Here is a 15606-nt window from a genome sequence, read left to right as displayed (position 1 = left end):
GCTTAGACCACAGCCCTGCATTTATGGGCTGCAGCCCGATGCATCCAGCCAGCTGTGCCAGAGAAAGCCTACACGCAGGGTCCAAGTAGAGCGCTCCTCTGCCACGTTGTTGAGGTTCAAAGAGAATGGGTTTTTCATCTGTGGGTAGAAGGCCCTTGTTAGCTCCCCGGGACACTCCCAGCCACTTGTGGGGTTGACTGAGCTCTAGTTCAGAAAGAGCTGTGTGTGGGTGGCCAGGCAGGATCCAGAGCCAAGAAAGAAGAGGGGGCTGGAACAGCAGGGGGTGGCACCCAGCCTGGGGTTAGCACTGGGCCTGTTTCAACCTGCCCTTGCCCTCTGCAGGTGGTCCATCCTGAACCGAGGCATCACCCACTCTCAAATCCTCGACAGCAGTCCCACCTGGACTCAAGGACCCTGTCACCTGGACAGCCAGGACAGCAGCCCAGAAGAGAAACCCCCAGAGAATGCTTGAGGCCACCTCCCTATAAACCGCGCAGAGACGCTTTCGAAATTTCTACTGAAGGGCATTCTGGCCCTAGCAATAGGGACCGCACGGGCCCCCGGGGAGCCCGTTCTCACAACCCTCGGCATCACAACCCAGCGTTCACTGCCATGGGCAGCTCCATGCCCAGCTACTGCCAGCCCATTACCACCGTGACGGCCTCGGCATCCGTGACTGTTGCCGTGCATCCTCCCCCCGCCCCTGGGCCTGGGCCCAGTCGGAACCCCCGAAGCGGGCTTTGCCCAGGCTACGAGGACTACCCCGAGACTGACCACGGGCTGTTTGAGGACCCCCATGTGCCTTTTAATGTCCGGTGTGAGAGGAGGGAACCCAAGGTGGAGGTCATTGAGCTGCAGGACGTGGAATGTGAGGAGAGACGCCAGGGCAGCAGCTCCAACTGAGGTGGGCGGGGTCGGCGGGCGGGGGACGGGGCTCTTCAGTGGTCCCCTGGCTTCCATGGAGACGTGGGTTTGATCTCTGGGTGGGGAAGATCCTGTGGAATAGGAAATGGCAACCCACGGCAGTTTTGTTGCTTGGAAAACTCCATGAACAGAGGAGCCTGATGGGCTACAGACCATAGGGTCCCAAAGTTGGACACAACTGGGCACACATGCTCTCGGGGACTTAGAGGGCTGCAGACAGAGCAACCTCCTGGGGCCCCTGTGTCACAAACAGTGACCTCTTAACCCACAGACAGGGCTTCCTATTCAAGCTTAGTCATGCTTGGAGAATTAGTGGAATTCTAAATCGGGTCTGTCCCTTACTGGGCTTCCCTGATGGCTCAGAGGATAACGTGTCTGTCTGCAATGTGGGAGACCTGGGTTCAAACCCCTGGTCGGAAAGATCCCCTGGAGAAGGAAATGGCAACCCACTCCAGTACGCTTGCCTGGAAAATTCCACGGATGGAGGAGCCTGGTAGGCTGCAGTCCATGGGATTGCAAAGAGTCGCACGTGACTGAGCAACTTCACTTCTCACTTCGCTTACTGTAAGCTTGTGGAGGGGGGAGGGTGTTGGTGCATCTCAGCTGCCCCTTCGCCTATTTTCCAGTCTTCTGATGTCTGATGAACGCACATCACAAAATGACCACATCCCTGTCCCCAGCCCCCAGATCAAGGAAGGGATCCTAATCTGCCCCTGGAAGCCCCTCATGCCCTCATCCCAGCCCCCACCATCCTGATTTCTATACCTCAGACTCATTTTGCCTGTGTTTGTGCTTTATAAATATGAACTCGTAGACCTGTTACTTTATTTGACTTCCTTTTTTCTTTTAAAGGGTGAGTAAAATCTGAAGCAAAGAGGCCAAAGATTGGAAGCCCCTCCCTACCCCTACCCCACCCCACCAGAACTGCTTGAAGAGAAACACGGAATTAGAAGGGTGTGCTGTGCCAGAGAGCAGTTCATCGTTACTGTAACTGATTGTATTATTTTGTGAAATATTTCTATAAATATTTAAGAGGTGTACACATATGTAATATACGAAGGAATGGATGTAAAGTAGTGTGATTTACTGGGGTTTCTCCACTCCTGCCTCCAGAGTGGGCAGTGGGGGGATCACAAAGGGGCCCCTCCCTGTGTGTACATTGGTCTCTGTGCCACAGCCAAGCTTAACTTAGTCTTAAATTTCAGCATATGTTGCTGCTGCTTAAATATTGTATAATTTACCTGTATAATTCTATGCAAATATTGCTTATGTAATAGGATTATTTTGTAAAGGTTTCTGTTTAAAATATTTTAAATTTGCATATCACAACCCTGTGGTAGTATGAAATGTTACTGTTAACTTCCAAACACGCTATGCGTGATAATTTTGTTGTTGTTTAATGAGCAGATATGAAGAAAGCACGTTAACCCCAGTGGCTTCTCTAGGTGTAGTTGGGTGCGATTCTCCTGTTTGGCTGTGTGTATGAAAACGTGTGTGATTTCCTAATGTACTGTACTGTGATTTTTTTTCTTTTTTTTTTTTTGTTGTTTCTTTTTACTGTCTGTAACCTTTGGTGGGCTCTGCCTTAGGCCGAAGAGTCAGGATTTTTCTAGTGCTAGTGGTGGTGGAGGGCTAGCCCTAAACATCGCCTTATCCTTTTGCCAGATTCGCTTCAAGTTCAGGGCATCTCTTCAGATCATTGGCTGCCATCCAGACACTCCAGCTCATGCTTCAGAGGAGATGAGTTCCTTTGCATGGACCATTGTGGTGTATGTTGGAACCTCAGGGTACAGAGCTCACACCTCTTCATCTTCATTGGTATTAAAACCTAGAAAACTTCCCTAGTGGGGAGCCTCAGCTGGGCTGTGAGCATATCCTCTAAGTATGCAGCCTTCATTATACCTCTCTTGGAACCAACACATAGCACACACACACACACACACACACCACCACCACCACCACCCAAGTGGATTAGAAGTCTTTTGGAGACAATGACCTCTTAATTCTGGGTCTACAATTAGCCCAGAGGTGATGTTTTGAGTCCCTACAATTTAAACTCCCTCTCTTGCTAAATTGCACAGTTGGTTGGGGCTTTCTGGATTTGTTTGCATCCTCTTTATATAGTGAACATCCAATATGGTGATATGGAGTCAGAAATTCTATAGGATATGAGCTTCAGAAGGATGATTCTCCACATGTTAATACTAACATTATAGGTGCACGCTTCCTAAAGTAACTCATCTCCTTCCTCTCACCATCATTAGTACATTTATTGAAGACTAGGAAGATGCTAATTGCATACCACCCTCCCCCACCCAATGAAGAATGTATATAGAGACATGTCTCTCAACCAGGCATTATTTTAAAAGATTTGCTACCATATCAATTCTGTTGCCTTGCTCTGAGGTTTGGTCTTCCTAGGCTCTTAGCCAGAGACCAGCAAGTGTTGAGAAGCACTTGGTACCCAGACTAAGCTACTGTAGGAGTGCACAAATGGCAACTCCGATTATGCCTCCTGTTTTACATGGAAAATGTTCATCGAAAGGCAACAGCCCCCAGTAGTACCAGCAGTGTAGTGACCTCAGACTCTAAAACTCGCCACAAGACTATGGCTGCAGATGTATGTGTTAATACACCAGGGGCCCCAGTGGCCCCACTGCTACTGTTTGGTGCCTCTGTCAGCTACACTGTCTATCTACCTAACACTAGGCTCTGCTCAGAAAACATATATCCTGCGTTCAGGAGAGAGATGATGCAGAATTCAGAGGTCTGCTTCCCTCTGGCTCGAGGCATGCCTCGCTCCTTTCCTGAGCCCAGCTTGTGTGGTGCGTGACTGCTTGCCTGGCCCCTGCTTTCTGCACAGCATAGAACTTTCTCCAATAGTCACATTGGCAAAGGGAGAACTCGGGGGCTGGCAGGCAACCAGGATTTCTCTCTCTCTCTTATAAAATAGTTTTATTTTGTCTGTCTTGTTTGTTCATTTTGGATGTTTTAATTTTTTTTTTAAATCTTTGCTGATATTTATAATTTTGTATCATAAGAATGTTTTCCTACAGTATTTGTCATGCCAGTTTATAACAGAAAAATGCAGGGATTTTATTTCTATTGGAAACACTATTACAGCTATGTTTTACTTTTGAACAGAATTTTTATTTGTATAGAGTGCTTACTAATGTTAAATAGTTCAGAGTATATAACATTTTCATTAAGGACTCACGGTAGGTTTTAGTGTAAGGAGTTTAAAGGAAATATTCAAACTGGGTCTCATTGTCTGCCAATTTTGGCAGGAATGGGTTTGTGTCATTTCAATTACAAAGATAAAAGTATGCCATATAATTTATTTATATGAAAATTTATTTTTGTAGTGTACATAGTAGTCATCAAGTCTTTTGACAGAAGTATATTTTTAAAGAATTTATATGTGATGAATCCATAATGTCTGGAACTTTGCTGAGACATGAGTGGGGCACACTTTTCATTGTAAAGTACAGCAAGGAAAAGAAAATGTCTTAACAGTGTTAAGAGAGTGAGATTGAGTGAATATTCTTGCAGTTGTGGAATGTGTTGTATTAGTTACAATTTGTGACCTAGTGTGGTTCTCATTTTAAACCTCGGAAGGCAAAAATGTACAAACTCTCTAAATATTAATGTTCAAACACTGATAGAAATTCTAACATGAATAAAAAATAATATAACTTGTTGGTTATGTCTTTGTTTATGGAATGTTTTTTAATTAGAATATCTTACAAAGGCAGCATGTCAGGTCATCATAAACTTTGTTGTTTTTGTCTGACTGACCTCATTAAATACTCATTTTTTGTCCTTCATGGAGAAATTATTGACATAGGAGGAGTTCTACATTTTTATTTTCTGTCACCAGGAAAACTCCTAAATTACCCTTCAAAATGATCCCTACTGTCATCTCTTAGCCTTTTGGGAATATTTATAAATCCAATTTAGTGATTATTAAAGGAAGGTATCGTATTTAAAAACAGTATAGCTAACAATATAGGACTGATTGAACATGATACAAAATACTTTTTCTGAGTATTTATCAGATGATTATACCCTGTCTTCATCATGTTCTTGTTCAATCGCTAAGTCGTACCCAACTCTTTGCAACCCCTTTTTCTTCATCATAGGGCTGGAGAAAAGTAAGACTAGAAATAGCATCCTCATTTTACAGCTGAAAGCAGGGAGTGGTGGGAAGAACTCAAATTACTATCAGTGTATGGTGAGAAGTCAGCAGGCTACAGCCTGTGGGCCGCCTGTTTATATAAAGATTTATCAGAAGACAGACACACCCACGCATGTAGAGATTGTCCGCTGCCACTTACCAGCTACATCAGCAGAGCTGAATAGTTGCAGCACAGACCATATGGCCTGCTAAGCCTAAAATATTTACTAACTGGCCCTTAAGAATACATTTGCTGACCTATCTTGAGGTTACCATAGCCCAGTGTTGCTCACATGGGGTGCCTGGATCGGCGGCACTCACATGCTTTGGAAGTTTACTAGAAAAGCAGATCTTCAGGGCCACCCCAGACCTACTGAGTCAGAGTCTTGGGACTGAAGCCCAGGAATCTGCTTTCATAAGCTGTCCTGGTGGTTCTGATGCACCAGCAGAGGCGATCTCTAAATTCCTTCCAGCTGAATGTGGCCTTGGTTCTATAATTTGACTCGGGCTACATGGGCCAGTGCAGGCCAGATCTGGAAGCAGCATAGAGATCCCGACTCTGTGTGGTCTTTCCACAAAAACACATGTTCGTCTGTGGGAGAGTGGAGGCCTGTGAACTCTGCATTTGTGCCTGAGAGTCGAGAGAGGAATTCCCTTTCCAGTGCTCTGCCTCAGCCATGGGCCGATAACCTAACAGGCCAGGGGAAGGGAGAGGTCCACGCCAGGCCAGACCCTCTTCCACCCTTCCCACCGAGAGGGCTCCAGCTGACCGACTGTGACTTAGGCAAGTCATTTGAAACTTCAGGGCCTCTGTGGCCTTATCTGTATTATAAATGCATGTCCCTCATAGACTTCTGAAGGTTGAAAACAATGGTTGTGAAGAGGTCTGGACCAGAGGGGACAGGAAGAGTCAACTGAAAGAATCAGAAACCACCTCTGGACCTCACACTGAGTTTGGTTCAATCACCACCTTTTGGCCTCCAAGGCAACATGGGCCCTCTCATGTATGAAACGTGAGAGCAAGTAGGGAGAGATTTTCAGGTGTGCAGTGAACTGACCAAGGAATAATACAATGTCCTCTCTAATGGATACTTTACCTGGGGAGGGAAAAAATCATAAAGTATTAAGCAGCGTTTTCTATCATATAATCTCATCTTCCTACCTCAGGGGTAAAGTTAATACAAAATGCTCACTTGGTTCATTCAGAAGTCATGGGGAATCTGTACTCCCTGAAACTGAGCTTGTAAAAGACTAATTACATTAATTGGGATTCAAATTGACAGACACTTTCTTTTCAATGTGTTTTTTTATACCACTAAAATGACCGTTCACTGCCATCTAATTTTATATTCTTTATAAATTATATATACCTAAGTCAGCTAACTTAGTTTTTCATATTGGCCTAATATTTAATCAGATTTGTGTCCCCAAGTCCACCGTATTTATTCAGGACTTAGGTAAACATAAGGCCCCATTTTTTTTGGCACGACAGACATATTTAACAGCTTCGGGAATGCTGCATGCTGCTAAATTTCGAGCAGCAGCTACGTTGATGTAAAGGCAGGTGTTTCATTTTTGGTAACTGGCAACTGACCTCCCAAAAGGAGAAGTGGAGATGGCCTATTAATCATCCAAAAAGAATATTTGCCAAGTTTTAATTACTTTTAATGAAGCCTGCACCTAATGAGAACATGCCTTGAACACAAATCTGTTAAATTGTTCACGTTGTCACTAAGGAAGGCATGTTTGACATCTTTTCTACATAGGTTTCCTGATAGGAAATTACAATAACTGCCATAATAAGGATCTTGCAAGGACATTCTGGTCTGTTGGGAACATGGTGGACCTCAGGAAAACAGAGGGACCCAGGGAACTCTGCTACAGAAAGAAGTGACCAATAGAGATACCCCAAACTCAGCTTGATGTGGCCAAAGCAATAAATTCTACATGGCAGAGTGTTATTATCATTGATTTATGCCTTCTCCTTAGGGATTTCTTTTCTTTGGACAAAAGTAATGAGAACTTCAGCCAAGATGCTGTGAAGGGAACCACATTGTCGAGGCAGCATTTGCCCTGAGAATGAGACACCCCAGCAAGCAGAGTCAAGAAGAAGCAACCACAAAAACATCTTTCTCAAAGTCAGTTAAATCCCTTGACATCCTTTTTTTCCCTGGAAAGTGTTCTCTTCATCTCCTTCCTATCCACAGGGTTGAGTGTATAGAAGTGTGACGTAAGCTACCAACAGGGCAAAAAAACAAAGCCAAATAAGAGTTCACACTGAAGTAAGCCCATGAAATACCTCTGTCAACAGCACCATCTCTGTACACAATGTACAACAGCTTGTATTTTGTGGAAAGAGGGGTGGTAGAAAAAAAAAGAAAAGCTTTTATTTCTATATGAAGAAAAAAGATATAGAAGGAAGAGAAATTGATGAGCAAGTTCTGACTGGTGAGTTATTATATAATAATGAGGATTGCAGCATTTAGCTTGAGATGCCAAAAGAATAATCTTAGACAAAATTCAATCAGTAGCATGGGTAGGTAGACTCCTGTTGAGAGTCTCCTTTGAGCAAGAGAAGGAGCAAGATTAGGCAGGAACAGAGAAAAGCAGGAGGCCCCCTGCTATGAGTGGAGAGAGAAAAGAGCTATCTCTGTAATTAGAAGAGAGAGAAGAGAAAAGAGGGACACACTCAGATGTCCAGAAAGTGAGGCCAATCCTATAGGAAAAACCATGAAAATAAGGGAGGGGTATGAAAAAGATCGGGTGGAAAAAATTGTCAAGAGGTGGTCAAACACCCATAGTCTACAAGAGCAGTTGCCAGACCGTAACATTCATATTCTGACTGCTGCAGTGTTGATAATCTCACTTGGCCCTTCTACCAGCGGATGCTTTATCTTTTCCTGTACAGATCCCACCTTCCATGAAATCATGACAGGTTATCATGAATCTTGGGAGTCGGCCATGAATCATGGAAGACCAGGGCTTCCCCTGTGGCTCAGTGGTAAAGAATCCACCTGCAATGCAGGAGACTCAGGTCCAGTCCCTGGGTTGGGAAGATCCCCTGGAAGAGGGCACAGCAACCACTCCAGAATTCTTGCCTGGAAGATCCCATGGACAGAGGAGCCTGGCAGGCTATAGTCCATAGGGTTGCAAAGAGTTGGACACAACTGAAGCAACTGAGCACACACAAGCACACGCGGAAGACTAAAGCTATATGAGTCCATAGTCGTCTTGTATCCAAGAAATCTGGAGACATCATGACACGCCTAACACAAACCAACACCTTCAGCCGTCAAGTCAGATTTAGAACATCTAACATTCTTATTGTCTCTTATTGCCCTCATTCTACCTGCATTTCTTTCACATGATAATTTCAAAGGGATGGGTGACTGCTGTCCACACAACTGTAACAGAGGAGTTCTGGGCCTCTCAGTCCCTATGGGCACATGCATAACCATGCACACAGAGGATATGTCTGCACTAAATGTAAGCAGCTGCAATTGGGGAAGCAATTAGCAACTCTTTGAATTATCCTTCTGATTACACTTGAATTCCAAAAGCTAATTGGCTAAAATGTTCCTCTGTAATTAGAAGCAATTAATATCTGAAACTAGGTTTGCATTTCACAAGAGAGTTTGCATTTCATGATTGAAATCTCATAGTTCATTGACTGATGGTCTCTAATCGCTTGTAATCATAACGCACACTCAGTTACGGCAGACTTTTCAAAGTGTAAGCAAGGGAGGATGCCTGTATTCTTCCACTGCTGAGGGCATAGCCTGCATCCACCCTGGACTGCAAAACACAGATGGTGTTTCCACGTACTTGCCCAAACATATGCACATACATAGGAAGTCCTGGCCCATCAACTTTGCTCATGCTTATGCTCAGTCCCTAAGTCAGCTCTTGGTAACCCTATGGACTGTAGCTGACTAGGCTCCTCTGTCCATGGTATTTTTCCCAGGCAAGAATAATGGAGTGGGTTGCCATTTTCCAGGGGATCTTACCAACTGAGGGATCAAACCGGCATCTCCTGTGGCTCCTGCACTACAGGAGGATTCTTTACAACCAAGCCACTGGGTAAGCCCTGACCTGTCAACTTTTGACCCCTTCCAAATTTACTCCTCTTTACTCTCATTCTCCCTCCCATAAGAAGGCGTGTTCCCTCAAACACTCAGTGGAGTCAGACTCTCAGCATCAAGGGCAACAGAAGTCTATCCAAAGTACAGATGCTAACAGTGGAGCTCCACCCTGGGTAGCAGTGATATTAGCAATAAAACCACGGTTTCTTGCTCATCATGTTTCAGGTCCTAATGTATTTCACCGAACAAACCCATTAAATATGACACGAAGAGGGACTGATTATCTGGGTCGTGAAGATCTTTAGAAAGCATCACTACAAACAAAGCTAGTGGAGGTGATGGAATTCCAGTTGAGCTGTTTCAAATCCTGAAAGATGATGCTGTGAAAGTGCTGCACTCAATATGCCAGCAAATTTGGAAAACTCAGCAGTGGCCACAGGACTGGAAAAGGTCAGTTTTCTTCCAATCCCAAAGAAAGGCAATGCCAAAGAATGCTCAAACTACCGCACAATTGCACTCATCTCACATGCTAGTAAAGTAATGCTCAAAATTCTCCAAGCCAGGCTTCAGCAATACGTGAACTGTGAACTTACTTCCTAATGTTCAAGCTGGTTTTTGAAAAGGCAGAGGAACCAGAGATCAAATTGCCAACATCTGCTGGATCATGGAAAAAGCAAGAGAGTTCCAGAAAAACATCTATTTCTGCTTTATTGACTATGCCAAAGCCTTTGACTGTGTGGATCACAAAGAAACTGTAGAAAATTCTGAAAGAGATGGGAATACCAGACCACCTGACCTGCCTCTTGAGAAATCTGTATGCAGGTCAGGAAGCAACAGTTCGAACTGGACATGGAACAACAGACTGGTTCCAAATAGGAAAAGGAGTATGTCAAGGCTGTATATTGTCACCCTGCTTATTTAACTTCTATGCAGAATACATCAGTACTTTGGCCACCTCATGAGAAGAGTTGACTCATTGGAAAAGACTCTGATTCTGAGAGGGATTGGGGGCAGGAGGAGAAGGGGACAACCGAGGATGAGATGGCTGGATGGCATCACGGACTCGATGGATGTGAGTCTGAGTGAACTCCGGGAGATGGTGATGGACAGGGAGGCCTGGCGTGCTGCGATTCACGGGGTCGCAAAGAGTCGAACACGACTGAGCGACTGAACTGAACTGAGTACATCGTGAGAAATGCTGGACTGGAAGAAACACAAGCTGGAATCGAGATTGCTGGGAGAAATATCAATAACCTCAGATATGCAGATGACACCACCCTTATGGCAGAAAGTGAAGAGGAACTAAAATGCCTGTTGATGAAAGTGAAAGAGGAGAGTGAAAAAGCTGGCTTAAAGCTCAACATTCAGAAAATGAAGATCATGGCATCCGGTCCCATCACTTCATCGGAAATAGATAGGGAAACAGTGGAAACAGTGTCAGACTTTATTTTGGGGGCTCCAAAATCACTGCAGATGATGACTGCAGCCATGAAATTAAAAGACGCTTACTCCTTGGAAGAAAAGTTATGGCAACCTAGATAGCATATTCAAAAGCAGAGATATTACTTTGCCAACTAAGGTCCATCTAGTCAAGGCTATGGTTTTTCCAGTGGTCATGTATGGATGTGAGAGCTGGACTGTGAAGAAGGCTGAGCACCAAAGAATTGATGCTTTTGAACTGTGGTGTTGGAGAAGACTCCTGAGAGTCCCTTGGACTGCAAGGAGATCCAACCAGTCCATTCTGAAGGGGATCAGCCCTAGGATTTCTTTGGAAGGAATGATGCTAAAGCTGAAACTCCAATACTTTGGCCACCTCATGCGAAGAGTTGACTCATTGGAAAAGACTCTGACGCTGGGAGGGATTGGGGGCAGGAGGAGAAGGGGACAACCGAGGATGAGATGGCTGGATGGCATCACGGACTCGATGGATGTGAGTCTGAGTGAACTCCGGGAGATGGTGATGGACAGGGAGGCCTGGCGTGCTGCGATTCACGGGGTCGCAAAGAGTCGAACACGACTGAGCGACTGAACTGAACTGAGTACATCGTGAGAAATGCTGGACTGGAAGAAACACAAGCTGGAATCGAGATTGCTGGGAGAAATATCAATAACCTCAGATATGCAGATGACACCACCCTTATGGCAGAAAGTGAAGAGGAACTAAAATGCCTGTTGATGAAAGTGAAAGAGGAGAGTGAAAAAGCTGGCTTAAAGCTCAACATTCAGAAAATGAAGATCATGGCATCTGGTCCCATCACTTCATCGGAAATAGATAGGGAAACAGTGGAAACAGTGTCAGACTTTATTTTGGGGGCTCCAAAATCACTGCAGATGATGACTGCAGCCATGAAATTAAAAGACGCTTACTCCTTGGAAGAAAAGTTATGGCAACCTAGATAGCATATTCAAAAGCAGAGATATTACTTTGCCAACTAAGGTCCATCTAGTCAAGGCTATGGTTTTTCCAGTGGTCATGTATGGATGTGAGAGCTGGACTGTGAAGAAGGCTGAGCACCAAAGAATTGATGCTTTTGAACTGTGGTGTTGGAGAAGACTCCTGAGAGTCCCTTGGACTGCAAGGAGATCCAACCAGTCCATTCTGAAGGGGATCAGCCCTAGGATTTCTTTGGAAGGAATGATGCTAAAGCTGAAACTCCAATACTTTGGCCACCTCATGCGAAGAGTTGACTCATTGGAAAAGACTCTGACGCTGGGAGGGATTGGGGGCAGGAGGAGAAGGGGACAACCGAGGATGAGATGGCTGGATGGCATCACGGACTCGATGGATGTGAGTCTGGGTGAACTCCCGGAGTTGCTGATGGACAGGGAGGCCTGGCGTGCTGCGGTCTCAAAGAGTCGGACACGACTGAGTGACTGAACTGAACTGAACTGAAAGAGGGACTGAAAATGAACAGAAAGAGTGCTAAAATGCAAATAAAAACAGAAAACTTGAGGAAGAGAGAAGGCTAGGGCAGTGAGGAAGGGAGTGAAGCAGCAGAGAAACTAGAAATTATGAAGATGAATTAAGAGAAGAGGAAAAGGCAAAGCCTGAATTAGAAGGTATGAACAGAGCTGAGGCCATGAAAGGAATTCCACACCATACACCAAAGGAATTTTTTGACAGACGTGGTGGTGCTCTAAAACCAAAGTTAGAAGACGAATTATAAAGAAACAGTACCTTTGTTGTATGTGTTTCTTTTTTCATCTTCCTTTCATTTTCCAAAATCTTAGAGTGAAAGATGTATTTAGAGCAAGAGTCAGCAAACCGCGGCCTGCACACCCAATCCAGACACCGCTTGTTTTGTAAATAAAGTTTTATTGAACTCAGACATGTTCATTCATTTGCATATTGTCTGTGCCTGCTTTCATGCTGCAATGGCAAAGTTGAGTAATTGTGATGGAAACTATGTGGCCCACAAATCCAAAACTATTTGCTATATGACCGTTTACAGAAAAAGTGTGCTGCCTCTGATTTAGGGTATGATGACTCCACGCCGAAGCCACTGTGCAGACAAATAATGCTGCTACTTGCTAGTTCTCAAACACCCCAGGCACTGTTTTGCCTCAGGACATTTGCACTTGCCCTCCCTTCCGCCTGGACTGGACATTCATCTCCCAGATAGACACATTACTATCTCCCTATCAAATCCGGTTTTTTGTTGAAATGTCACCTATTCAGGGACCCTGCCCAAGAATCCAGGATAAAATTGCAAATACAATCCCCACCCCTACCCCAGCACATCCCATTTCCCTTTTCTGCCTAATTTCTTCACAGCATTTAGCATTTTCTAACATCCTCTATGGGCCTCCCTGGTAGCTCAGTTGGTAAAGAATCTGCCTGCAATGCAGGAGACCCTGGTTCAGTTCCTAGGTCTGGAAGATCCCCTAGAGAAGGGATAGGCTAACCACTCCAGTATTCTTGGGCTTCCCTGGTGGTTGACTGTAAAGAATCCACCTGCAATGTGGGAGACCTGGGTTCGATCCCTGAGTTGGGACGCTGCCCTAGGGAAGGGCATGGCAAACCACTCCAGTTTTCTTGCCTGGAGGATCCCCATGGACAGAGGAGCCTGGCAGGCTACAGTTCATGGGGTCACAAAGAATCAGACCCCACTGAGCGATTAAGCACAATACAGCAACATCCTGTATATTTTGCCAACTGTTACCTCTTTGAAGAAAGGAATTTTGCTTCCCTGATGACTCCACGCTAAAGAATCTGCCTAATATAGGAGATGCGAGTTTGATCCCTGGGTCAGGAAGATCCCCTGGAGAAGAAAATGGCAACCCACTCCAGTATTCTTGCCTGGAGATTTTCATGGACAGAGGTGCCTGGTGGGCTACAGTCTATGGGGCTGCAAAGAGTTAGACATGACTTAGTGCCCAAACAACAACAACTGTACCCCTAACAGTTACAAGGGTGCTTAGAACACAGTTCTCCCTTAACCAAAGTATTTGTTAAAGAAATGAACTCTACAAAGTAACTACTCTAATTACTTCTGTTTTACAGATGAGAACCCTAAGACCCCTATGAGGTTAAGACTTGCCAGGGACTGCAATGCTAGTAAGGAGGAGAATTAGTAATGGACTCCTGAGCCTCAAGGCTTAAGCACTACTTACGGAAACTGTTTCCACTGCTGCTGTTTGCCTCTACTGTTCTTTTCACAGCTAGTTATTAGGTATAGCATCCTACCTAGATCCAGGCACTACTCTATATTTTCTGTGCAGTACTGAAAAAAAAAAAAAAATGACCACAATCCCTGAACTGAAGAACCTTAACATTGATTTCTCTCTATACATGTGTGTGTATGTGTGTAAATGTTAAGACACATATATGTGCTTATTTGTTTTTGCTTTACTATGGAAAAATTTCCAACACACAAATATAGCATAAAATGAACTCTATTGCAACAATTCATTCATCTATTTCCCCAATTAGGTTTTGTCTATCCTCCTCCAATTTTTGGTTGTTTACTGGAGTATTTAAACACAAATCTCGGACAATATGCCATTTCATATGCAGATATTTTCATAAGCATCTCTAACCAAGAACTTTTAAAATCTAACAACCTTGGCTATTATTACATTAAACAGAATTAACACTAATTCCATCATATCATGTAATACCTAGTTCATATTCAAATTCCCCTGATTGTCCTCAAAATGACTTTGTGTTTTTATTTTCTCCTATTTTTTGAGGCAAAGATTTCTATAATTATCCAGAATAAAATTAAAAAGGAACAAACTTTTTTTTATATATGAAAGACAAATGTTAGATAAATTGAGATATAAACAACTGAATATTATAATATATAATACAATGACTCATTTTTCTAAAAGGAATAAATTAATCAAAATGGGGCACAAGGGATGGATAGATCAGGAAAGAGGTCCTAAAGAAGAAGGCATTTGAATATGGCCTGGAAGGATAGAACTTCAGCAGACAGAGATTATGGGAAGGGCATTATCAACAGAAGGAAGAGACTAAGTCCCAGAGGATAAGAAAGTTGGAATATATCTGAAGATGAAGGGCTCGCTTCATTGGAACAAATGCTACCCATGAGCTATGGTTTTCAAAATGTGGTCCCAGGACTAGCATCTTCAGCATAACATTAGAAATTGCTTGTCATGTAAACTCACAGGCCTCAGCTCAACGTAACTGAGTCAGCATCTCTGGAACAGAGGCCCAGAAACCTATATTTTAATAAGCTCTCCAGGTGGTTGTTAAGTTACTGAAGGTTGAAGAAGCACTGCATGTAAGGCACGTTGGGAGAAAGTGACCCTGAAAGCAAGCTTAAAGAAAACGGTCTTACCTGTTTACCAAAACAGGGACGCCCCCCTGAAGACTGTTGAACAGAGAGCTGATCATGTCTGTGGTTTCGAGCTCTGAAGGAAGGATGAACTGTGCTGAAAGAGAATGGTGAAGCAGGAAAGCCACAGGAAACTTTTGCAGTGGCTGTGAAGTGGAACTATAGAAACAACCTACGGTCGATGTTCTCCAACATCCAATCACTCTGTGGATAACCAAGTTTCTTCCAAAGGAAGCATCCCATTCGCCGCTCTCTATTTGCTTCAAGTAGACTTGCCTTCATCCCAGTATTCAGGATCAGTGACTCAGACTGTCTGACAAGAGCATCATCTCCTGGCCATGGTGACTGGTCCAAGGATGGGAATATGGACCAGTTAGAACCTGTTAGGTGTTATGAAGCTTTCTCTGAAACTTCTAAGAGCAGACGCAAGATGTGTCTATCCATAGGAATGTGGGAGGGGTAGAGAGTTTCTCTGGGAAAGGAGTCAGTAGGGCAGAAGGCATAGCCAAGGAAGGGAGAAGATGAAGTCAAGGCTGGCTACATCACTTCAAACCCGGATCAAGCTGTATCTAACACTATGCCTGAAATTTTCAGTTCTGGAAAGGCTTTTTATGCTCAG

At 44.1% G+C, this 15606-nt stretch overlaps 1 protein-coding gene across 1 annotated transcript in view; it reads left to right on the top strand.

Annotated features, from left to right (window-relative positions):
• Positions 1–1852, top strand: part of PTCH1 (patched 1) — a 58698-nt gene extending 56846 nt beyond the window's left edge. The window contains exons 23-24 of the mRNA XM_052644817.1: positions 343–904; positions 1777–1852. Of these exons, the coding sequence (XP_052500777.1) occupies positions 343–903 (561 nt within the window). The 3' untranslated portion in view covers position 904; positions 1777–1852. The remainder of the gene's footprint in view (positions 1–342; positions 905–1776) is intronic.
• Positions 1853–15606: the final 13754 nt, after the last annotated feature.

Source organism: Budorcas taxicolor, chromosome 8 (assembly GCF_023091745.1).
Source record: "Budorcas taxicolor isolate Tak-1 chromosome 8, Takin1.1, whole genome shotgun sequence".
In the NCBI taxonomy this organism is placed as follows: Eukaryota; Metazoa; Chordata; class Mammalia; order Artiodactyla; family Bovidae; genus Budorcas; species Budorcas taxicolor.
The sequence above is the reverse complement of the archived record's forward strand: the minus strand, read 5'-3'. Positions and strand labels throughout refer to the sequence as shown.